This window comes from Thrips palmi, unplaced genomic scaffold (assembly GCF_012932325.1).
Source record: "Thrips palmi isolate BJ-2018 unplaced genomic scaffold, TpBJ-2018v1 HiC_scaffold_6, whole genome shotgun sequence".
Classification (NCBI taxonomy): domain Eukaryota; kingdom Metazoa; phylum Arthropoda; class Insecta; order Thysanoptera; family Thripidae; genus Thrips; species Thrips palmi.
This window is the reverse complement of record NW_023144633.1, coordinates 5,766,613-5,790,980: the sequence shown is the minus strand read 5'-3', so window position 1 is coordinate 5,790,980 and position 24,368 is coordinate 5,766,613. Positions and strand designations below refer to the sequence as shown.

Below are 24,368 nucleotides of genomic sequence, written 5' to 3'. Positions count from 1 at the left end.
GGTGCGTGGAGGAGCGCTTGTACCAGGGCCGCGGTGACACGGGTGACACGGGGCCGCTGGCGCCGGCTGCCCCCGGCGACCCGGGCGCCATGTTCTCCTTGTCCTTGGTCTCCTTGGCGGCGGCCGCGCGACACACGTCCTTGGCCGCGCTGGGCCGCGGCGACCCGGGCGGGCTGCCGAGGCGCGCGGCGTGGGCCTCGAGCTTGTTGATGTTGCCCAGCAGCCGCTCGCGCTCCGCGGCGCTCAGCCCCGCCCCGCCCTTCCTGCCCTTGCCTTTGCCCTTGCGGTCCAGCCTGTCGCTGAGCCGCTCCAGCCGCAGCTCCCAGTCCAGCTTCTCCTTCTCCAGTCTCTCTCTCTCCAGCGTCTCCTTGGCCTGCTCTATCTCTCTCTCCAGCCGCCGGATGTTTTCCTGTTCCAGCCGCTCGCGTTCGCTTCGCTCGCGCAGCAGCTGCTCTGCCTCGCCCTTCTCCCGCTGCAGCCGTTCCGTTTCGCGCGCTTTCTCCTCCAGCGCCTTCTCCAGTCTCTCCCGCTCGTTGCGCTCTTTCTCCAGCCGCTCGCGCTCGAGCTTCTCCTTCTCCAGGCGCCGCCGCTCGTCGCGCTCTCGCTCCAGCAGCTCGCGCTGCGCTCTCTCCTTCGCGAGTCGCTCCTCTTCTGCCCTGCGTTCTCTGTCCAGCCGCTGCCTCTCCAGCTGTTCCTTCTCCAGTCGTTCCGCCTCGGCGCGAAGCTTTTCCAGCCGCTCTTCCTCGACCTTCCTTTCTCTTTCTAGCCTCTGTCGGTCCTGTTCAACTGGTCCCTTTCCGCTCGTTCCTTCTCCAGCCGCTCTTGTTCCAGTCGTTCCTTCTCCAGTCGTTCCTTCTCCACTCGTTCCTTCTCCAGCCGCTCTTGCTCCAGCCGCTCCTCTAGCAGTGCTGGCGGCAGCGGCGCCTGCCGCTTCTTCTTGGAGGCGGTGCTGGTCCTGGAGGCGGTGCCGGTGCCGGCCGCGGCGTCGCAGGGCGGCGTGGGCGCCCTCCTCTTGCCGCGGACGTGCGCGCGGAGCCTCCTCTCGGTGTCGGTGCCGGTGGCGGTGGTGTCGCTGGCGGAGCGCCGGTGCTGGCACTGGTGGCGCTCGTAGCGGCCGATGTGGAGGGTGGCGCTCTCGTACAAGGGCCCCGTCAGCGAGAACTCCCGGTGCTCGAGCGTGGCCGGCAGGCTGTAGTCGTTGGCCTCGCGACCCTTCTTCCTGCCGAGCGTCGGGACGACGAGGTCCGGGAAGCGATCGGGCGGCGCGGCGCTCCGGGTGCAGCCGACCAGGTCACTCTGGCTGGTCTGGCTGGCCGCCGACAACGTGGACGTGGAGGGGGCGGTGGAGGTGGACGCCGACGCCGGTTTCCCGGCAGTGTCGACGGTGGTGTCGTCGTCAGACTCGTCGGACTCGTCGAAAGGGTTCGTCGAGACCGGCTTCCTGGCCTTGCTCGCCTTGCTAGCAGCACAAGAAGTGCCGGACGTTGACGGTTCCGGCCCGTCGAACGGGTTGGGCCCTACCGTTAGGTTCTTGGTGTGCCGCGGAGTCCGTAACGGCGCCTTGGCCTGTGGAGTCCGCTCGGGGCTGTTCTCTGCCGGTCCTGCTGGTTCCGGCTCGTCGAACGGGTTGGGCCCGGCGGTGACTTCCGAAGCCTTCCGCCGCGCCGTTGGCAGTGGATGAGCCGAGTCCTGGACGACGACGCCTCGGGAAGAAGCGGCACTCTGGGGCTGCGACGGCTTCTGGTCGGGTTTCGCTGCCTTTGGATCACTGGTCACTGCCGCGCCCTGATCACCAAGGCGTGAGCCAAGGCGACTCGCTGGGCTGGGGAGCGGCGGAATCTCTGGTGGTTCAGCGAGGTCAACGGGCCCTTCCTCGACTCGATCACTTTGTCGTCGTTTCTGAACGAGGTCACTCTGTCTCCGTTCCTGACCGATGTCACTCTGTCGCCGTTCTTGGCCTAGGTCACTCTGCCGCCGTTCCTGGCCGAGGTCACTCTGCCGCCGTTCCTGGCCGAGGTCACTCTGCCTCCGTTCCTGGACACGATCACTTTGCCGCCGGTCGTAGGCGACGTCGGTGTGTCGCCGATCCTGGACTGGGTCGCCTTGCCGCCGGTCCTGGGCAAGGCCCTGGGCAAGGCCCTCGGCGTGCAGCAGGTCCGAGTGGCTGCGGTGGCTGTGGATGGTGGTGTCGCTGCCGTACAGCCGGTACTTCCTCCTCAGCGAGATGCCCTTCTCGGCCTCCCTGCGGCGGTCGCGCTGCCGAATGCGCAGGCGGTACGAGGCGGTGTCCGACGCGACCACCAGGTCCCGGCCGTCCCTGCGCTGCACGGGGCTGGCGGGGCTCAGCGAGTACGCGCCGGGCTGCACGAAGCGGAAGCTGCTGACCGTGGCCGTGCTCAAGACCGTGTCGATGCTGCCGTAGCTGGAGGCGCGGCACGGGTACGCGGGCTGCAGCACGTCGTCGTCGTCGTCATCGTCGTCTTCGTCATCCTCGTCGTCGAAGTCCGAGCTGCCGGCTCTGCTGCCGGCGGTGGCTGGCTGTCCCTGGACGCCGTCCTGCCGGCCGCCCTTCTTGAACCAGCGGAAGAAGGAGAAGAGGCCGTGGCCGCTGGAGGGTCGCGACGCCGGGGCGGTCGAGGCCGAGGCCGTGGCGGGGCCCGGCAACGCCTCCGCGCTGCTGCAGCGCACCACGCCGAGGCCAGGCGCGGGCGGCGCGGCGGGGCTGGGGCCGTGGCCGAGGTCGTGGCTGGGGCCGGCCTGCTGCCAGCTCACCGCGCTGAAGTCCCCGGAGCGCGTCAGGCGGACGCCGCTTCGCTGTCGGGGCGGCGCGGACGGCTGCAGGGCCGTGTCCGAGACCGTGCCCGAGACAGTGTCCGCGGCGGACTCGCGCCGCTCTTCCTCGAGGCGCTGCTGCTGCACGTGCTCGCGCGTGTCGTACACGGCCTGCCTCGTCTCCTCCTCCACGAGCGGCAGGCTCTGCACGAAGGAGGGCACGTTCTTCCTGCGGACGGCCGGCTTGGGCTGCAACCAGAAGCCGTCACCCGGGCGTCAACCAACCAAGCCACCAAGCTACCCTACCCACCGGCCGCGGCCCTGCGGCCCTGTCCCGGGGAGGCGAGGCGAGACGAACCAGAGAGCAAAAGGGGCACAGCGCCCCCGCCACCCCTCCCCCGCCCCCTCCCGCACCCCGACCCCTCGGCGCTGTCTGGCGCGGCAAAATTGAAACTTACGTATTGTTGGTTTGCGTTGGCGGCGGCGAAGTACTCCGGCTGCTGGTGCTGCTGGTGCTGCTGGTGCTGGGGCGGGGCGTAGGCCGCCTGCTGCTCGCACGGGTGTTGCCAATTAGCAAGTCCTGGCAAACGGCGAACAGAGGAAAGGGAAGGAACACTCGTTAGGACTTGTAACTTGCAAATCGGCGACCGAGGCCGATGCTGGAAATGGCGTTTAATTTTCTGGCCCTTTAGTCGGAGCACACTTTCTAATCTCTAAAGTCAACCCCCCCCCCTCCCGGCTGCCTTGGCCGTGGCAATGGGAGAGATGGTCGCGCATTGGCATTCTATAAATACGAGGGGAGTGCGGTGCCCCTAGCCTGCGGCTGCCTGCCTGGCTGCCTGCCTGCCTGCCTGCCTGCCTGCCTGCCTGCCTGCCTGCCTGCCTGCCTGGCCTGCCTGCCAGCCAGCCTGCCTGCCAGCCTGCCTGCCTGCCTGCCTGCCAGCCAGCCTGCCAGCCAGCCTGCCTGCCTGCCTGCCAGCCAGCCTGCCAGCCTGCCTGCCTGCCTGCCTGCCTGCCTGCCAGCCTGCCAGCCAGCCTGCCTGCCTGCCTGCCTGCCAGCCAGCCTGCCTGCCTGCCTGCCTGCCTGCCTGCCTGCCGCCTGCCGGCGTCTCGTCCTCGTCAACCGATGACGCGCCAGTCTGTCTCTCTCGCACTCGCTGGGCGTCCCGCACGGGTGCGAGAGAGACAGAGCGACGGAGCCGCCGCTCGGAGTCAGTCTACAGAGTCTAGGGAATGCCAGCCATCCCGGCCGGGCAGCGCAAAGGGAGAAAACCTGTTCCTCAAATGTGGGTGTCCAGAAACTGGGCGCCTTGTGCCTGCCCCTGCGGCTGCCTGCCTGCCTGCCTGGGCCCTTGCGTCTCGTCCTCGTCAACCGATGACCGCCTCTGTCTCTCTCGCACTCGCTGGGCGTCCCGCACGGGTGCGAGAGAGACAGAGCGACGGAGCCGCTGCTCGGAGTCAGTCTACAGAGTCTAGGGAATGCCAGCCGTCCCGGCCGGGCAGCGCAAAGGGAGAAAAACACTTGATTAGTTCTGAGCTTGAGTAGGAACCCCGGCGACGCATGCCCTGTGCCCTGCCGGCAGGCCTCGGGGATACTCAACCCGCGGGGTGTGCCGCGGTCCACGGCTTTGTCATGGACGCGCGTTTATTTACAAACGCCATTATTCGCGTTGTTTTGTTTCGCGACGAGTGAAAGCCCCCCCACCCACCCCTCCCCCAGCCCAGCGTTCCGAACACTAATCGTGGCGGCACTTTTTACTGCTTGTCCGGATCTGGGTGACGCATGGGTGGGAATGGAGCCGAGCTTTGGGGCGCTGGAGGGGAGGGGGTGGGAGGGGGAGGGAGGGGAGGGGGAGGGGGCGCACTGGGACGCGTCATCACCTCCCATGCGGAAACTTGGGGTCCTTGCAGCGCCTTGCAGCGCAGAGCGACGCGATGGGAAGATGAAATGAAAGCGACATAAAAATAAACCCCGCGCAGCGCGGGGCGGGGCGGGGAGGGCCATGCGCGAGTGTGCAGTGTCGCTGTCCTCTCTGATTCATGGCTCCACCGGGCTGGGCGTGGCGTGGAGTGGCCGAGCGGGAGAGGAGGGGGCACCGTATTTTCTGCCGTCGACGCCTCATTCCCGTCCTCCCTTTTGCAAGGTATTGGCGCGGACGATCGCCCTGGCGCCACCACGTCGCTCTGTCTCTCTCGCACCCCCTACGGAACGCCCCACGAGTGCGAGAGAGACAGACAGAACGTGGAAAGGACTGGTCGGAATCCAGCCGCTGTTCGAGGCTCTGGATCTTCGAAGACGACCCTCGAGACGACCCGAATCAATCACATGATGGTGTGAGTGGAATCCTCGTTCCCAGGGCGATCCATTCCCAGCCCAGTGTGTGTTTGACTCGAGGCCTATTTGAGGACTGCAGGACTCGACACTCGTCTAGCTGACACACGCGGTGGCGGGCGGGCAGGCGGCCCAGACCGGGTCACTGGGGAGCCCCTGGCCCGGCCTGGCCACGCTGACGGACGCCCGCCCTTGACACCACTGCACTGCAAGTGACGCCCCGCTGCCGTGCGCCGCGCGCCACGCCACTGTGTTCTGTGTTCTATATTTGGGCGGATTCGGCACGACCGCCACACTGTTCGATAAAGTCTAGCGGGTCTCGCCAGCGCCAATCGGGCCATCGCCATCCCCATCGACTTCCTGGTCGGCCGGCCGGTCCGGCCAGGCTGCTTGCTGCAAGCGGCGCAGGCCTCTCTCTCGCACTCGCGGGCCGCGGCGTGGCGCCCTGTGGGTGCGAGAGAGACAGACCGGCAGGCTGCGGCGAAGCGGGCACGGCGATGCATCTAGACTAATACGCCTGCAACACTTTGCGGTGGAGCTATTCTCGTGGCGCAGTGCGATGCGGCGATGCTGCGATGCGGTGCGCCAACACACACCAACGCACACACACACACACACACACCCAACCACCCAACAACACACACACACACACACACACACACGCCACCTACTCGCAGATGCGCCCCGAAGCAAGCACACACACACACACACAAAGATGCACACGGGCAGGAGACAATGTGCCAGACTGACTGGGACAAAGTGGCGTCCTCGTGTTGCTTGGCGGCTTGGCTAGCCCCGGGTTGTTCTGGCTGTCCTGTGTCTCAGGACGAGATCGGCCGTTTCCCCGGTTCGTTCCCTTCCTCAAGAAGTCGGTCGAGTCCGTGAAGCATTTCCTCCGCCGCAGAGGCAGTCTCGGCGTCGGTTCGCCCGTCCCGGATCCCCTGGTGACGCGACGGATCGCAAACGTCGTGTCGGCACTGGGTCACCGCCACCACATTATAACGATCACCCCCTCCCCCTTGTCCTGGGATTCTGGTGCCTCTGCCTGCACGGTCTGCGCGACGACGCACAGTGGGCCAGAAGACCGGTGGAGGCGGCCGAAACTCGAGACGCGTTTTGAGCTCCAAAGTCGCTAAATGGGACTCGAACCGGACGTGTGACCCCATCAATGGATTGCTCTCCGAACGAGGAATCCATTGGTGGGGTCACACGTTCGGTTCGAGTCCCATTTAGCGACTCTGGAGCTCAAAACGCGTCTAGAGTTTTGGCCGCCTCCACCGGCCTTCTGGCCCACTGTGCGACGGTGTGCAAGGCGGTGCGTCCGCGCGACACCCCGAAATACGGCGGCCGCGAGTTCAACGAGTTCAACGGCATAAACCAGGCCGACGGGCGTAAATTCGAGCAACGCGGCGACGCCCTAGGGGTGCCACCCGCAGCAGTGCCACCTCGCGCCTCATCGGGCCGCTGGCTCACGCTGGCTCCGCGCCGGTGGGCAACCCTAGACGGTGCGGTTCCACCTGTGTCTCCCTGCTAATTACACACCCTCCCCCGCCGCTGACGCCGCTGACTCACGCGCCCTGGATCGGTGGACTCGCACGGCGCAGTCTCAGCCGCGGCGGCGGTTGGCGTAGCGAAATGAAGGGAGGAGAAGGAGCGGGGCACCGCCTTCACCGCGGCCCACGTCCCAGCCTCCAGCGTGGGGGGTGCACGCCCATTACCTCACAGTAAGTAACCGCGCTGTTACGCCACTGGGGGCAGCGAGCAGGATAACGAGGTTTCCGTTTTTTAAGGGTGGAGGGGCTTTTCCGCCGAAATGCGCAAAAAGCAAGAGTTGGGGGATGATTGCGGTGTACGTACCGAGGCTGGGGTCGACCTGGGGCCAGTTCGGATCGGAGGCTTTCGTTCGTTACTTTGGTGTGCTCGCCGTCACGCCCCTGTCCGGCGTCCTCGTGGCCGTCACTCTACGTCCTCGGCCACGTGCAGCATGTCCAGGACGAGTACGTCCCCTCGTGCCGCGTCCACTCTGAGTCCCCCCCGGGGGCCGACACTGCCGACACCACGGCGGCGACGGTCGGCGAACGTCTGCGGTGCGCCCGGGGCGTCGCGTCGCCACCCGGCAGCGCCTGCACGACGGCGACAGTGCAGGCGGGGCGTGGCGGAGCATGGCGGGCGGGGCGGGGTGGAGGCGGAATCAAGGAGGCATCTCTTTGGACGGTCCGACCGGCCCGCACATCCCACAGTCAGCCTCCGCCGACTACGAGGCTGTCCGGGGTGCCTACCTGTCCGGCCGGCGCCTTAGCAGAGGAAGGACCCCAACCCGTCCAAGATACGGATGTGAAGCCACCCCAAAACTGCTAGTTGGAACCCCTAACTTGAAACTCGAAACGGGAAGCAGTCTCATAAGGCGCACCAGCAAATCTCACTCGAGACATGAAGCACGCCGAGTCTCCAACGCAAGTAGGTACCCCTGCGCGCACCCCTGCGAGGGGAGGGGAGGGGAGGGGGTCGCGGCCGGGCGGGGCGTTGACTCAATGAAAATCCCGTGGCGCCCGGTCCGCCGCGGAGGCAGTGGCGGTGCGGCGGTCGCACAGTCAAAGGGAGGCCCGCGCCGCTTGGCCGTCAGCCAGTGGGGCAGCAGACTGAATCCGAGAGTCGTTCTCGTCGCTCTGTCTCTCTCTCGCTTATGGGGCGTTCCGTAAAGGTGCGAGGGAGACAGAGCGGTGAAAACGACTCTCGGAATCAGTCTGAAGCCGGGCTCGGCGCGACGGCAGCGCGGTGCCGACGGCGAACCCTTTGGCGGACCGATCAGATCATTGATGCGGCGGTTCCGTCCACTCGACAGACGAAGAGGAAAGTGGACCGGTCTTGGGTTCTGAGTTCGGATAACCTAGTTCCCTCTTGACCAGAGGACAGTGCTGCGCGTGTTTTGGCTCGGACACTGGGCGACCCGCCCGAGGACCCGCCCCCGCCACGCTTCCGGGACTCGACCGCAACCGACTCCAGCCGGCCGCAGTCACACCCGGTGCAGCCACTTTCGCACTCCGAACAGCTACGTATGTCTCTCTCGCACCCCAGCAGCCCATCCTCCCATCCCGCTTTTCGCGCGCTACTGCAAGCCACTGCGCCCCGCCAGCCCCCCGAGCTAGAGTCTCTCGGTGCCGGCGTGTCGCCGCGGTGGGGCCGTCGGGCGTGGAGTAGCGACGTGACGGGCCGAACGCCCCCGGCGCAGCCCCGGCCGTGCCGCTCACGCGCGGTGTGGCAACGCGCGGCCAGGGCGCCGTCGTTCTGTCTCTCTCGCACCCCTTCACGAAGCGCCGAATGAGTGCGAGAGAGACAGGGCGACGACAGCACTCGGAGGCAGAGCGCGTTGGCGAGGGCCTCAAAGATGCAGGAAGTAGGCCAGCACGAGCTGCACCGGGCAAACGGGGCGGCGGTGGCGTAAACCAGAGGCAAAGCAGAAGCCCTCGCCTGGTCGCGTAAACTCGGCGAGCCTCTTCGCGCCGAGCGCGGTGTGCACTTCGAGTGGACCGACACCCGACGACGCCGCGGCAGGCTCATTCGGCATAACGTTTCGTCTCTCAGTCTCTCTCGCACCCGCACGGGACGCCCCGTGATTGCGAGAGATCCGTAAAGGTCCGAGGGAGACAGAGCGGCGAAAACGACTCTCGGAATGAGTCTGAAGCCGGGCTCGGCGCGTAGCAATGCGCGGAATCATTCCCAAGCGGGGGTACCGAAAATGTGGGTGGTTTTAAATGCAAACTTGCTTCGGCTACGTGCGGGCAAGGCTAGGTCCAGCTAGAGTCCTAGAGTCCTAGAGTCCACTCTAGGACTCTAGGTCCAGCCTGGAGTCCAGCAGCCTCCAGCGCCTGAGCCCGTAATGGTAATGGTAATGCCGGGTAGGCAAGCGGCGGGCACCTGTGTCGCGGGGTTGCCTACCCGGCCGTCCGCAGGCGCTAGGCTGGCTCACCTGCGGACTGCGGCTCGCGCACCACGCTGGACAGGGGCACCAGCAGGCCGCGGCGCGCCTCGCAGGAGAAGAGCCGGCGGCCGCCCCACCAGCCGTCGATGCCACCGTAGGGCAGCGCCATGTCCTGGAGAGAAAACAGTGTGCAGTCAGCCCCGGCACGACGACGGCGGGACACAGTGGGCCAGAAGACCGGTGGAGGCGGCCGAAAGTCAAGACGCGTTTTGAGCTCCAGAGTCGCTAAACAGGACTCGAACCGACCGTGTGACCCCACCATTGGATTGCTCTCCGAACGAGGAATCCATCGGTGGGGTCACACGTTCGGTTCGAGTCCCAGTTAGCGACTCTGGAGCTTGAAACGCGTCCGGGATTTTGACCGCCTCCACCGGTCTTCTGGCCCACTGTGCGGGACTGGTGTCTACAGTGTCTGTACTCACCAACTCGATGCCCAGCGTCCACGACGGGCCCATCTCGGGTAGCTTCCCCATCCAACGCACGGCGCCGCCTTGGGGCACCCCGCTGCCGCTGCCCAGCCACAGAATCCGCTCGCCCACCAGGATGGGCGGCCCGGACATGGAGCCCGCCATGGGCCCCGCCATGGGCCCCGCCATCATGGGTACGTGCGCGCCAGGCCCAGGTGTCGTCGGCCCGGGCCCCGGACCCCCGCTGGGGCCCCAGGACCGCCCCCACTTCCAGGGGTCCATTACACAGCATCACTGGAACAGCAAGGACGGCAAGGTTCAGTCAGCGCGTCGCTGGGGGCTGTCGCCGCTGTCGCCGACGCCTGGCATGTCGTCCACGGTACTTCCCGGAAGTACCAACTCCGTTTTCCCTCAAGGAGTTCTGCGGAAAAGGCCGGGACGCATTTAGGCCCATCGTAATTCCCACTGGCCGCCCAGGAACCCGGCAGGCATCGGCCCTGCTGCACGCCCCGCGCCACGCTGGTTTGGGGGATGACTTTTTGGGCAACGAAGGTCCTCGAAGGGGACCCCCAACGGAGGGAAACCGAAATGTACCTTTTGTCTCTGTTTCCCCGGAGCGCGCGGGAAACCGGGGGGAGAGACGGCGTGTTCGGGAAAGTTAAGTGCTACTGGTGCGCCTAGGAACCCAGCGCGAAAGCAAGCCCAGGAGCGCGTTTCTGCAATGGTCCGCCCCAGCGCCTCCACAACCCGAAATCTTTCGGGGGGGGAGAAAGGGCGTGTGGGTTTATTCTCGGGCAACGGGGGTGTCGGCTTCGCTTAAGCGGGGGCCCCCCACCGGCAGAATCCGAACTGTGCTGCTTCTGTCTCTGTCGCACCGGAGCGCGCGAAGCCGTGGGAGAGAGACGGAGCGAAATGTTCGGAAGGAGCCCCCCGTGTACAGTGCACACTGAGTGCGACTAGCGACCGGGCGGCGCGACAAGGAAGCGAGGAAGCGCGTGCGGCCAAATGCCGCCGCCACCGCGGGGCCGTCCACAAACCACGTAACTCTTTTTGCGGTGGCGGGGGAAGGGGCGTGTGCGTCTCAAGTGAGTGCTCGCGGGAGGGAGTCAGGGCGGCGACGTCGCTGTCGCTCTCGCGGCGGTCCCTCCCTCAAGTCCCTCATGCATGACAGAAAGGTCACGAGAAATCGGCGGGCCCGGGAATAGAGCTGAATAGCGGACCGATTCCGAGAGTCGCTTTCGTCGCTCGGCCTCTCTCGCACCGCAACGGCGCGCCCCGTGAGTGCGAGAGAGACCGAGCGACGGAAACGACTCTCGGAATCCGTGAACAGGCCGGCCGTGAACGGACAAACGAAAGTCGCGGTGGGCGCGGGGCGGGCTGACGGCGGCGGCGAGGCCAAGACACCCGTGTCCAAGCAGGTCGCGTGGAGGGGAGGAGGGCCGTCCCGTCCCGCCCACACTGCAAGGCACGCGGCACGCGGCACGCCCCGCACCCTGACCCACTGGCTGTTGGGTTAGGTCGGATGCCGGAGCGCCGGAGCGAGGGCCGTCGAGGAATGGGGCAAAAAGTCAGTGCCAGTGCACTGGCATGGCGGACGTCGCCGACCCCTTCTCGAAGGACTGCAGAACGATCCCGCGGGAGGCCGCTCTCTTTCGCACGCATGGGACAAGTGCTAGAGCACGGCACTGAGGCCGAGGGGGCAGACTCACACTTCGGGGAGGACTCGGTGGCACAAGGTCAGGGACAGGGAGGAAGTAGGGTACTCCTGCTCTGCTCACCTCGCTGGCGCTAGCGCACTGAGGCTGCAGGTCTCTGCAGTGCAGGGCCTCAAGGCCAGCCCGACAATGCTCGGCCCTCCACCGAGGCGTCGGCTGCGGCGTCGGGACGCATGGCGGGCCCAGACACGTCGCGGCTTGTCCAGCGCCTGAGGGCCGCCCCGACCTGCGTCGACCTGTCTCGTCTCGTCTCGACGCGCTGCCGGCTCGGCCCGGCTCCGGCTAGACGTATGGGCCGGTCAGCCCTGCATCCGCGGCCACGGAGAGGAACGCGCGCGACGCGGCGCGACCGGGGCTGCGCTTGGCGAGGCGGCGCTACGGACGGACTCTACGGCGGCGCACTCCACTCCACCCCCTCGCGGCCCCGAGCCGCCAGGACGCCGCCAGGACGCCGCCAGGACGCCGCCGTCCCTCCGCGGCGCCCCGCCCCGCCTCACCCTGGTCCACAGCTGGTGGCCGGCAGCCGCCGTCGACGCGAACCTCGAGCGCCCCCGAGGCCGACCCGAGCACAGCCGAGTCTGGGTGGTGGGCCGCATCTACTTTTAGACGGCCCAGCCCAGCCCAGCCCGTCGTCTTGTGGCGCGCGCCGCCAACGAGGCCCTGTACCCTGTGCCCTCACAGAGCGCCAGCCCCAGCAGCCCGGCCCTCAGCGCTGTGGCTCTCAGTCACCCACTGGGTCTTGTGGTAGCCTCTTGGCCGAAATAGGAGAAGACCGACATATTGGATCATAATAAGAGGCCGTTTTCTTTTTAAAAATAATAAAAGCCATTTTTTAGGATTCGTTTTTGTTCCGTTCCCCTTGTGTAAGATGAAATAAGGGTGTAGATATATGACCATCACAGTTCTGCTTATTGTTCGTTTATTAGTTCATTTTCATAGAAATATATTTTTCTACTATCTTAAAAGTATTTCTGAATAGGTTCCCCCAACACTTGTTCCAGGTCTTGAACAGCTCTTCTACATGCGGTTTCAATGGATTCCTCTTCGTCTTCCAATAATTCGGCCAAGAAGGGAACTGTCTCAGGCAGCAATGGGAGGAAACCTTCACCCAGTTTCCGAGCTACACCACATACAGCTTCAAGAGACACCAAGCGTACCTGTAAACAAAGAGCATTCTCATAAATATTTGCACTTCAAATCATATTGCAAAAAAGCAATATTTTTTTAATATTACCATTGGGTTGGAATTTCTAGTTTTGATCAAGATCTGATAATTAAGCTGTTTCCAAAGTGTATCATCAGAACATGCAAGGGCCATTTGTGTCACACATGGAACAACTATTTCAGTTGCACGCTGCCTTAGTCCTGCCTCTCCACCCAAAGTATTTTCCAGCTGAAACACAAAAGAAAAATTTCAAAGTCAATCCAAACCTCCACCTTTTAAACAAAAATAAATAAAACTTGATCATTACCTGGTCTACAATGGGCTGCATTAATGTTTCAAATCTTTCATTGCTTAAGAAATTCTGAGAGTCATACAAGAATACACAGTGCAAAGTCTTTAAAATAGCAGTCACTAACAATGAAGACTTCTCTTCTGCCATGGGCCCACTGCCAAAGTATAGCTCTTCGTATCGAGAGCCTTTTGCTTCCTGAGATACCATATCCTCATCCTCTTTTTCCCCAATTTTGGAAACGTTGCAGTGGTCCAGCAATACAGCAGCGTTTTTCAGGAAATGAGCAGCAAATGACACATAAAGTCCCTTAAGGCACTGAGCAAAACCAAAAGATAACCTAAAGAAAAAAGAAATTTTTTAAATGTAAAATAGAATAAAAGCTATGAAGTTATAAGGTAGAATCATCCAAAATACTAACTTGTAGAATGTGATGGTTCGCTCTTTGTCCTCCTTAAGGCGTGTGGCCCAGTCAAAGAATTTCATATACAAGGGTCTGAATGATGTTTCAGATAATTTTAAAACAAAAGCTACAAGGGCCTTTATAACATTGCTTTCTACGTCTTCAACTTGATCAGAAGATACGTCAGGACCACATACAGATCGGAACTGAAGAGCACTTAGGAAAAAGTCAGTAAGAGTGCTCTGCAGTGCAACCAAATCTGCACTAACAAGTCCAGCAAAACTTTCAGCCAGCACAGTCATTAAGGGGGCTATACCATCCAGCTGCTTCCGTGAGACTAGATCCTTGTAAGCACCTTCCACAGCCGGCACCAATACACGTGTAGGTATAGAGGACGCAATTTTCTGTCTGTAGCAGGAGAGAAAGTGTGTTATCACAAGAACATTTGATGAAACCAAATGGCTGCATTGGATAGTGTGTTGTTACAAACCTAGTACTCTTCAGTCTGACGGAAATTTGAGCCACTCGGCCCTGCTCTTCATCGTCCTTGAAATGAGACGCTGACAGTGCGCAAAGCTCCACCAGTAGAGGATGGAGGTATGGACTAATGAAGGGCGCAAGGCTCTCCACTATTCTGAACATGGATGCTGCCAAACTCACTTGGACCACTTCAGGAACCTCAGTTATTTCTGAGGCCAGCAGCTTGATAAATGCAGGCATGAGCAGAGGCAGCGAAGAAATAGCATGAGCCCGGAGAGAGCTGCACAGCTCAGCAGCACACAGTACAACACTGGCTAAAAGATTGCTATTTTTCATCTGCCCCTTGTGTATGAGGGATGTCATATGTTCTAAAAGCTATAGGGAAGAAAAGATAAATTAAAAAAAAAAAACATCAATAAAAATGAACTTTAAAATAACTGATTGAGATACAAATGTAAAGGATAACACTCACTGGTTTGAATCTACTGTAGTTTTCATATGCAAGATATTTGGCTAGGTATTTTATAGATAACAAAGCAGTCTGTTGATTCAAAAAGACCTCCTCATTGAGTTCACTTGTTTGAAGAGCATCAATTGATGAGACAACATTCACTAATGGATTCAGTAAAGCTAATATCTCCTGGCTATCACAGGATGAAATAAATGCTTCTCGTTGGCTAGATGACAGGCGACTGTTTAACAATTCCATCGCCTTTCGTCTCAGAGAAGGCATTTCATTTGTCATGAGGCCACCAACAATGTTGAGGAAAAGCTTACTGGGCAACAGGGCATTGACCTGGAAATGAAATGTTCATTATGACTCAAAATAAATGAAACATCAAAGTAATGATTTAACACATCAATAAAGATCATACCTTGTCAAGGATGTCATATGCTTGTGCTAACATAACTCTCCAATATTTGAATGAAGGAGATCCATTGGACAATTCAGATTGTCGAGAAAAGACTTGGATTAAGGCTAAAAGTACCTCTAGAAATTCCATGTATACTGACACTAATCCATCGGTACCTTCATCATCTAGGCTTGTAATCTTGACAAACACAAGCATGATTAAATTTACAAAACTGGCAATAAAAGTACAAGGTTAAAGACTGAAGAATTTTTTTTAGACTAGTACCTGATTCACAAATGGTAGGGAAGACAGCAAGGCTGACAGGAAAGTTACAATAGTATATTTGTAATGACGAAGCTGCTTGGGAGTGTGATTGTTTACATCAAACAAAGATTTCACTTTGAACTTCTCCAAATTTTCAACAGCAGGTGACTTCTTGTAAAGAGGTTTCCTGTGTTCAGCGCCTTCAAAAAAAAAAAAAAAAAAGAAGAAGACTTAGAAAGGCCTCAACATAAGAACATAATATCATTGCAAATACACATTGTGTAACTTCCATCCTACCTGGTTCAACTGGTAGGCATAGCATATATTGTAGAAGCCTGACACAATTAGATAGAATAGTAACTGGAGTAAACTGTGTGACAATTTGCAGAGCCACTTCAATTCGTTTTGGGGCTTCAACAGCCCCTCTTGTTTTCTTGTTGTTATCATTGGCTGATTCTGAATGATGCACAGCGTGACTTTCCATGACAAGACACAGGAACAACCACAGGTATTGTTGAGGGTCCAATGTAGTGAGCAGCCGGTGGAAAAGAGACAAGCGCCTGTGCTCTGGAATGTCGAGCAAGGCGTCAACAAATACTCGCATGACTGATGCGATTGTGGTGTCCAGATGTAAGGCTGCACTGTTAGACAATGAGCCACTGTTACTAGCCTGCAAAACGTTTCAATCATTCAAATTAATAAGCCAGCACAATCAATAAGGATGATTCTTTTGAACAGATCATACCTTGATGAGAATCGGGATGATAGTGTCTACTATTTTAGTAATAATTTGGAAACTATATGCATCATCCTGGCGAAGGACTAGAGATCCCATGAAAGTGAAAATGGCCATTATGTTGAGCAACACCTGCTCTGGTACCAATGCTGCCATGTGAGCCAGGAGGAGCAGAGCGTGATGATGAGTTTGAGGGTTTTGAGTGCCTCTAACACAGTGGACAACAGCCTCAACATCAAGAACTTGGGTAGGTACAATGTCTGTCGATATCGGTTTTCCATCAGGTGACAACTTTTGACAGCAATGCAGTATACACGAGAGTAACAGTTGTTTTGTGTACTCCACAGGAGCCTGCTCCTCAAAATAAAGACACCTGTGAAACAAAGAAACAGAAGTACAATACAAAACAGTTGAAACTATAATCTACATTTATTTACAGGAAATTTTCATTACTTACTTGTGCAATAAATCAAACAGAACAGGAAGTAAGAGCTGAACATTAGCCAATTTTTTCTTGTTCTGCAGCAATTCTAAGAGGGTGATTCCACATCGCCACTCTTTCATTTCCAGTATTTGTGGAGAGGGAGGGGCAACAACACTACGTCGCCTTTTCTGGGTAGCATTGGTTGGAGCCACAGTCGCCTCCTTCATTTTGTTCAATTCAGCTACTACAATGGAGGCATCAATTGACAACTGCTTGACACATTTTCCGACCGCTGATAGAACGAGAGGATTTTCTGACTCTGTACCAGCAGATATTAATAAAGTTAACAACTTTTGCTGTATAGGGGCCTGAGGCTTGGGTAAAGCATCCCACAGCTCTCTAGTCACCTATAAAAAAATTAAGAGTAAGAGGAATGAACAAAAAATGACAATAAAGGTTGTATGGTCTAGGGAGAAACTGAACAGTACCTGACTGCAAGCAATTTCTGCAGGACAGGACCTCCTATCTTCGCCAATCAAAACAACAGTGCGCCAGTTGGCCAATAGCTCTGTTATTACAGTCCACAAAGAATCTGACTTAAATAAATGTGCTGTGCTGGCATCCAGACGGCCAGAGACATTGCACAAAATAGTGGAAAAGTGTGTGGTTAAAGATGGTAAACCTTTGCACTTGGTCAAAATTTCATCCAACAGTGGTAAGAGCTTCCTTAAAATATCCTTGGAACAAAAGAAGAAGATAAATGAAATGTTCAATAAAATAAACACACAAGCAGTACCATTTTTTTTTCTAAATTAAAAAATTGGGAAATTGCTGAGCATACCTCTGAATTTACTGATGTTAAAACATGAAGGAGTCCTGCTGAAATATATGGAGGAGTTGTTTTGGATAATACGATTTCAAGAAGGCCATTTAACACTTCAGAAGCAGTTTTAGAACTAACACCCTTAGGTAACATTTTTTGTACAATAGGGTCTGGTGAGAGGGATGTATAAAGAACCAACTGCAGCTGCCTAAAAATATCATTTAGAATATTGTCAATTTAGAATTTTGAAATACAGAACAAAAAGACAACAACCTTCTTAGCTATACTTACTCTGAATCAAGAGTTATTTCTGGAATGGAACCTATAATTTGTTGGATTAAGAAGCCATAGGATTCCTGCCCAGCAACACAGTTCCCTAAAACTCGCACAAGCTTTATGGCGGCTTTACGAACTGAATGTGTGGGACAGCACAAGGAGATCAACAGAGAAGGCAAGACAATATTGCCTGAGTTCAGATTTCCAACCCATTGAGTATTCTTGGATTTACTCAGAAGAATAGCTCCCAAACGCAAAGAGCGTACTTGAATTTCTAGAGATGGCCCCTTGCGATTAGTTGTGGAACAATTAACCACTCTGTGGCTAGACCAGAAATTGGCAAGGAATTCCACCTGCTTTTGATTTGAATTGAAGTGAGTCTGAAAAATAAAAATACAGATAACTTTCATTCATTCCTCCTGATAAACTCACTATCATAAATTAATCATAAAACTGAGCTTACCTTGAAAAACAATTGAAGAGTGGAGACATACGCGGACTGAACTTCACTGTTTTCTGAGGCACATCCCTCAGAGAGCACACAGTAAATCTGAACCAATAGCATAACTGCAGGAGACTGTCCCTCCATGTCAAGCCATAGTCCATTATCAAATGATATATTAAGCTTTGTTAGCACAATTATTTTTTTAACAACATGCAGATACCCTTCTACAGGTAAATAGCCTTCTGCACAACGGGACAGACAATGACTGAGACTATGGATGGATAGGAGATTTCCAACACCTACAGCAACCTACAAAAAAGAAAAGAAATTTAAGTCATAAATTTTTTAACAAATAAAAAAGAAAGGTAAGCCACAATTTTTTTAAATCGACTTCTTTTGATTTTGTATAATCAATCAGATGTCAAGCCAATATACCTCATGTCCTTCCATAAGCCGGACTGCCAACTGGAGGGCTTGCAAGCTTTGTTCTGTAGATAAACCTTGTGGCAAGCTTGCACCAAGCAAGAGGAGAAGGCAAAACTGTTGTTCCAGCAACTCTTTTGGATTTGACCGTTCCTTTAAAAACTTCTCGCCATAGTTCAGGACAGATTGGATGGGGGAAACTCCACTCGCATTGGAAATCATCTGAAGCAATGCTCCCTCTGTTGCCTGCTTGCCTCCTATTCCCGAAAAATTATTAGGTTTATCAATCAGAAACTACAGATGATACAAAGATGATTCAGATCAAATACTCACCTGATTTCAACATTTTTAAGAAGCTATTTCGAGATCCAAAGGACGATTTCAGGACCCATTTCAAGCAATTTCCATTTAACAACATGTGGGGCATAAGGGCAATCAAGCTTTCTGTTTCTTGGATAGGATCTTCTATATCAGCTTCAGTCAAGGTTGAGATAACTCTTTGGATGACCTGAACCCATTTACTATCAGAATTTTCTTTTGGAATGCGATTTTGAAGAATTCTGACAAGTCTTGAATTAAGTGTTGAAGGGGAAAGTATCCTCTGGAGTACTTTTGCAGGAAATGACAAAGATGCTAACACAACACTAGGATTGTCATCACCCAGCAAGTCAAACAGAGAGTCTTTCAAAGTCTGTTCATCTTTTTCCTAAACAAAAGAGGGGAATTAGTCAATGAATATGTTACATTAAATTTTGTAAAGAAGAAAAACATAGACATAAAGTACCTTAAGGCTTGTATATTGTTTAGAAAGACACATCAAAGCCTCTGCTCGAACTTCACTCTTATGGTGATGCAGTTTATCAAACAAGTCTAATTGAAGCTCAAAACCAAGCATTCGTTTCAAATTGGCAGCTGCAGATGGAGCAACACCAAGCCCCTTCAATGCTCTACCAACTGCCTTGTCAAAAACAGTGGGGTATGATCTCTCCAATTGATTCAGCATTTTTGCATACCACTGAGTAACTTCTTCAGCGCTATTGATTTTACTAGTGGCTACCAGAGGTACTGTTGCCTCTTCTAAAGCAGAAACATCATATGATTCAATAAACATTCTGTAAAAAAGAATTTTTAAAATTAAGGTATGTAAAACAAACATTATTGAGAAATCTATACATTTGAAGACGACACGAACCTGACAACAGATTCTGCTCCACTCTCTGTGAAATGTACCTCATTCAACACATTCTCAACCAAAATTTTCAAATTGGCCGTACAACCAACAATTTGAGTCTTAATGACTTCAATGGCATCTCGCATTAAAGGCACAAGGAATGGCACGACATCATAACCTTTTGATATTAACTGACCAAAAGTGGCAGCGGTGCCTTTATCTGATGCAAGACGTGTTAAAGATTGAAATGGGATATTTGTCACATTTTGCTTTTGACTTTGGTATATGAGTACAAGCAGCATTGCCTTTTCTAATTGAAGTTCAATGTGATTTGCCTTTAAAAGAAAAAAAAAGAACATTATAAATAGATAATAAACGTAATGAGCTAATCAAATAGTAAAAATTGTTTTATAATATAAGTAAACACAAATTATTAGATGTTTAACAATACCTTTGTGATTCTGTCGACAAGTCGCTCAAGAACATCAGTTGCAAGTGAAGTTGTGGCAACAAGACGGCCCAATATGATGTATGAAGCAGCAGCAAAATCGAGGACGGGTGACCCCAGACCACGTTGTAAGGCATCAATAATAGTGGCCATTTGAAGTTCTGTAGCACCACGTCGGCCTCTTTCAAACATCCCCAGTATAGTGGTGCTGTAGAACCCAAATAAAGTTGACAAAACACCAGCATATGCTCCATGTTCCTGAGAGAAGGAAGTTAAAAGGATGAGAGGACTTTCAAAACAACAGCAAAATAATCCCTAAGTTTTGACATTTACCTTTACAGCACCCACTGTTGTATCACATAGTAAACGAAGAAAATGTGTAGCTGTTGAAATGTGGTTCAATAGAGTCCTTTTACTCAGGGGTATCCCTTTCTTCTGCATTGACAGCAACCAGTGCCAACGACTAGTCTCAGAAGAAACATCCACCAGCTGCACAACTCGGATGAAAATGCGTGACTCATGATAAGGAAGTGCCAGCATAAGGAGGTCATCAATATTGTACTCATGAACATGGAACCTGCAAATCAGCAGGTTTTTTATTCATCCTGTAAAATACCTTTACAAGAAAACCCTTTGAATATTTGGCGCTGTGTTTTACCTTTGAACAAGCCATTCTAAAGATTTGTGGGCAGGCTTCAATAAGAAATATGGAGATAAAAGATAGAAAAATTTTCTGATACTTTTATCAAGTTTTCTATTTGCCTCCTTAGATTGAACGGCACGTTCAAATGAAAGAGAAGACACATCAAAGAGTGAAGATTCAAACTCTGAAAACCTGGCGTTTAGTGTTTTAAGTTCCTCCAGGCCCGCAACTCCTGCACATATAAACCGAACATGGATATTTGAAATACTATCATGCCTCTGAGGAGGAAAAGACAGAAACACTGCAATATAAATTACAAACCCAGTTCATAGATAGTTTGACGATCATAATTAGATGCTTCCTTCGGATCGAAGAGGAGAGATGCTCTTTTCTTGTCTTGATGAAGAATAGAAGTTTGAGGTGCTCGGAGCTTTTGGAGCTGAGCAGCCAAAGATGTAGCCATGTTGGCAAAACTATCTGAAAATCAAATAAATTGACGGTAATAAAGAATAGTCAAAATAAAAATAAATTGCTTCCGAACCTTACAAGGCTACCCATAAAACCAACCAACTGGAAAAAAATGCTCTAGTGGCAACTATGAAGCCACAGACATTCTGATCCAAAAAGTAACAAGTGCATCACACACCAACACCATGTTTTGGTAAGGTTAGATAGCTGGATATAGCCTGGAACATACCACAATAACAACAGTAACTTGGACTTACGAAGTGAAATTAGGCACTCGATCCAATTTATATCTTATCGCAATCCGTTTCTGGTAAACCAAATCTGCTACCACAAGGAATATACAAAATTTGTTTCAAAAACAACACTAACTTGGCAGACCGCGTGTGCTGTCTGGTCTGCCCTGCGCCTTCCAGATGGACAGTTACCGGTAGCAGAAAAGAGAACAGAACCACGAAAACATAACCTACGCGCATTTTCCTATCTGAAGAAAAACAGCTTACCGCCTCTAAAAATTTATTATGATAAATAATTGTCCATAAACCATGGACAAACCTCGACCTTGTGGGTGCAAGGGAAGGCGAACTTGCATCACATGTGAGGCTGAATATGGTTTGCTACATGACGACACCAATGACATCCAGGTATTTGAACCGTCGCCTATTCAGAATATGTTTATGTTATTTGTTGTCATCGTGATTCTCAACAAGCCAGTCATTCCTAAGACGCCCTACATTAGCGTTTTTCGTCAAAACCTATTTTAATGTTAGGCTGTTGCGGCCCTGGCTGCCGCCTTTTGCTGAGGCCATTTGTACCCCTTGCCTAGGTCTAACTGCTCTGTCTCTTTATTGTTGATAATTGATAATTGTTGGTGTTGTTGCCACCTGTGCCATGTACTGTTGTTGACCCAGGGCCATGTTTCCGGATTGAAGTCATGTCTTCCACCTCGCCCATCTCGAAGAGAATCTTACCAGAGCTATTCAGAGAGGTGCGCTGAACAGCGTATTAGCTATTGCACTGGGCCCATAGATATGCCAAAAGACTTTGATTTCTCTGATACACACTACCCCTTGAGTAACACTAATGTGCCTGATGAAAAACCATGTGAAAGACCAAGCTCCGCCCCATACCGACATACATCTACTCCCATGACTTCAAGTTCGGCTACTATCTCAAGGAAAGGTACAGAACAATGGCATCAAAAACATCGGTGGGCTGATCATTCCTCCAATAATATTTTTCAGTCACTCTTTGGTGACAGTTCTGGTATGGGAGAGGAGCCAGAGAGAAACGTGCATTTAGTGCTTGGCCAACCCCAGCCCTCCAGATTTTACATACGCCATCCAAGCAAACTCGATGCTGTATCCAGTCGACACAGAAGGGCTTCTACCAAGCCCAACCTAGAAATAGGGAAGGATGGAACAAATGCTTCTGAAGTGGAAATGGAGTTCATGCAGAAGTTACACCGGACTCACCGTCCCAAAACAGCTATTGGACTTCAAAGTGTTTCAGCCACTCATCCCAAGCGGGGAATTGGAAGGGTTGGATTGCAAGTTTCAATCAACGATTGTGTCTGCATTGCTTCAAGTGCTGATCTGGGTACTGCCCTGGATACAAGAGCAGACTCGGGCAACAAACGCCATGTTTTCACCTGGGCTAGTAGAATACCATCAGAACCCAGAATAGCTCAAACTGAAACCCAAGCTCCACCATTAGATTCTGGAACACAAGTTGATGTTGTCGGGACGCCACAGTCGAAGGGCAGCGCTCAACCTTGCCAGTGTAGCTGCGTGTGCGAAACTTTGCCTCCACAATCTGCTGCCGATTATTATCATGCTATTCAAGGCCGACAAACTGGAACAGCAGGAACTGGAGAGAGGGATGCTCAAAATGCAAATCTTCCATTTGGATCGGGATATGGTGCTGCAAATGCCACTTCAGGTGGTGCTGCATATGGGGGTCCGTATGGGATCGCTGGATTTGATGGAGCCCATGGCTTTGACTCAAGAGGTGGTGGCCAGCAGGGTGGTGCCTCATTTGGGGGTGGTAAAGGAGAGCTTGGTGGTCAAAATAAAAATGGGGTGTACTCAAGCCGCTACAGGAGAAAGCGCAGAGACTCATTAAGAGATTGGCAAGACCCTCACAAATTGTACCCAGATCCCTTGAGCTGGGGTGGTGAACGACCCTATAGGTGGGAAGACCATTTACGTTCCACGGAAACAAATGCCTTGATAGTGGTTCATCCTCAGAGGTGGATGCCCGTTGGAAAACAGCAGTACAGCCACCGGCATGGTTATCCTTCATGGCCCGCAGCAATAACTAACATGCTTATGCCCTGGTCACCTCCCGCAAGCTTTTGTGGCATTCCCCAACAATGCCAACCCATGCTTTGTTGGCCAGATAATAGATTTGGATCAACTATGACATGCTGTCCTGTACCCCTCCGAAGTTGTTGTCCTAAAAATGACACTCCTTACTCAGGGCTCCATCAGCCATGTCCATGTTAAATAATTAGTGCTCTGTTAACTGTTTTATAATATTTTCAGAGGGAAAAATCCTATGTCTTTTGTCCATGGTGTCAAAAAGCTTGGCCTGGATGGGATATGAATTTGTATCGCCTTCATCCTAATCATGAAGGAGAACCAATTGATTATCCAGGAGTTTTCATTGAGGTTGGTATCTGTTCTGTGTTACTTTACTTTTATTTTACTTTGGTCTTGTATCCTCATTCAAATGTTTGTTTTACTTTAAAGATGGATTGGCTTTCAGTAGAAGAGGAAAACCAACTAATAGTTGGTATGGATGAAATGCCGTGGGATGCTTCTCAGAGTGGACGCAGAAAACAGGTACTTCGCTTTTTAAAATGAGAAGTCTAAGAGTAAATTAACAACTCTGTTCTTCGTTATCTTTGACCATCTTATCTCGAAACAGAACTTTGGGCCCAAATGCAATTTTAAGAAAAAGAAAATGAAGCTAGGAGATTTCAACGGCTTTCCATCCTTTTCAAAGTTTGTGCAAGATAAATTTCAAGATGTGCCACAACTTGAGGTACCATGGTGTTCTGTTGATTGTCAATCTTTACCTCTCTTTCTCTGGTATTCATGCTTTCTCATCTGTTCCAGGGGTATTTCACAATTGAACAGTGTTCCCTTGAGTATGAAGCCAGTAAAGGGGCATCCATTGATCGACATATTGATGATTGTTGGGTTTGGGGTGAGAGGATAGTAACTGTCAACTTACTTTCTGATTCTGTGTTGACTATGACCCCATACAATGGCGAGGAGTGGCGTTACAATTTACCTTTAGTATCAACTTACAACCGAATTTTGAACAATCAGGGTGAAGTTGTCAACAAGCAAATCAAAGCATTAGCCAATGGAGAAATTCCTGGAACAAATTGCTCAAACAATCTTCTTGGAGATGAATTTCCTCGCTCCATCCCCAAGGACATAGTTGTCCGAATCCCTATGCCTAGGAGGTCACTCTTGGTAATTTATGGTTCTCCACGATATGACTGGGAACATCGTGTGCTACGTGAAGATGTCCATGGTAGAAGAACATGCATAGCGTACAGAGAATTTACACCTCCCTTTTTACCTGGAGGACAGCTGTGCAATGAGAGTGAGGCTGTTTTGAAGGCAGGAAAAAATTTCTGGGACCATCAAAGTGTCAGAAATCAAAACTTGTTATCTTCTGGATAGGAAAATTAAGTCTTTCATTCTACTGTGATTTATTGTGGTTCTGTTCTGTTTGTATCAACAATTAACTTGGAATTTACAATTATTTTAAAAATATACCAAACTTGATAAAGATGATGGTCTTATCTTTGCATTGGCTTTTCCTTTTTAACTAAA

At 53.2% G+C, this 24,368-nt stretch overlaps 3 protein-coding genes across 3 annotated transcripts; 1 reads left to right on the top strand and 2 right to left on the bottom strand.

The window, feature by feature from the left end:
- Window positions 1-762: 762 nt before the first annotated feature.
- Window positions 763-11,534, bottom strand: LOC117652001. Its single transcript, XM_034396627.1, has 7 exons — window positions 11,269-11,534; window positions 9,506-9,784; window positions 9,072-9,195; window positions 3,231-3,352; window positions 2,748-3,021; window positions 1,361-1,517; window positions 763-1,219 (listed from the first exon to the last, which is right to left on the bottom strand). The coding sequence occupies exons 2-7, from the start codon at window positions 9,770-9,772 to the stop codon at window positions 763-765; spliced, it is 1,401 nt and encodes a 466-aa protein (XP_034252518.1). The 5' UTR covers window positions 9,773-9,784; window positions 11,269-11,534.
- Window positions 11,535-12,107: 573 nt separating this feature from the next.
- On the bottom strand, window positions 12,108-20,916 carry LOC117652096 (HEAT repeat-containing protein 1). Its single transcript, XM_034396771.1, has 24 exons — window positions 20,775-20,916; window positions 20,371-20,526; window positions 20,065-20,281; window positions 19,740-19,983; window positions 19,410-19,664; window positions 18,980-19,293; window positions 18,572-18,899; window positions 18,121-18,493; window positions 17,800-18,044; window positions 17,383-17,673; window positions 16,935-17,299; window positions 16,662-16,851; window positions 16,309-16,557; window positions 15,854-16,227; window positions 15,406-15,769; window positions 14,958-15,330; window positions 14,682-14,860; window positions 14,418-14,594; window positions 14,015-14,338; window positions 13,553-13,917; window positions 13,081-13,470; window positions 12,678-12,999; window positions 12,440-12,598; window positions 12,108-12,362 (listed from the first exon to the last, which is right to left on the bottom strand). Exons 2-24 carry the CDS (start codon window positions 20,510-20,512, stop codon window positions 12,165-12,167), a joined length of 6,438 nt encoding a protein of 2,145 aa, XP_034252662.1. The 5' UTR covers window positions 20,513-20,526; window positions 20,775-20,916; the 3' UTR covers window positions 12,108-12,164.
- A 2-nt stretch (window positions 20,917-20,918) lies between these two features.
- Window positions 20,919-24,327, top strand: LOC117652097 (alpha-ketoglutarate-dependent dioxygenase alkB homolog 4). Its single transcript, XM_034396772.1, has 5 exons — window positions 20,919-21,158; window positions 23,061-23,186; window positions 23,268-23,360; window positions 23,446-23,562; window positions 23,637-24,327. Exons 1-5 carry the CDS (start codon window positions 21,060-21,062, stop codon window positions 24,213-24,215), a joined length of 1,014 nt encoding a protein of 337 aa, XP_034252663.1. The 5' UTR covers window positions 20,919-21,059; the 3' UTR covers window positions 24,216-24,327.
- The last annotated feature ends 41 nt before the right edge of the window (window positions 24,328-24,368 follow it).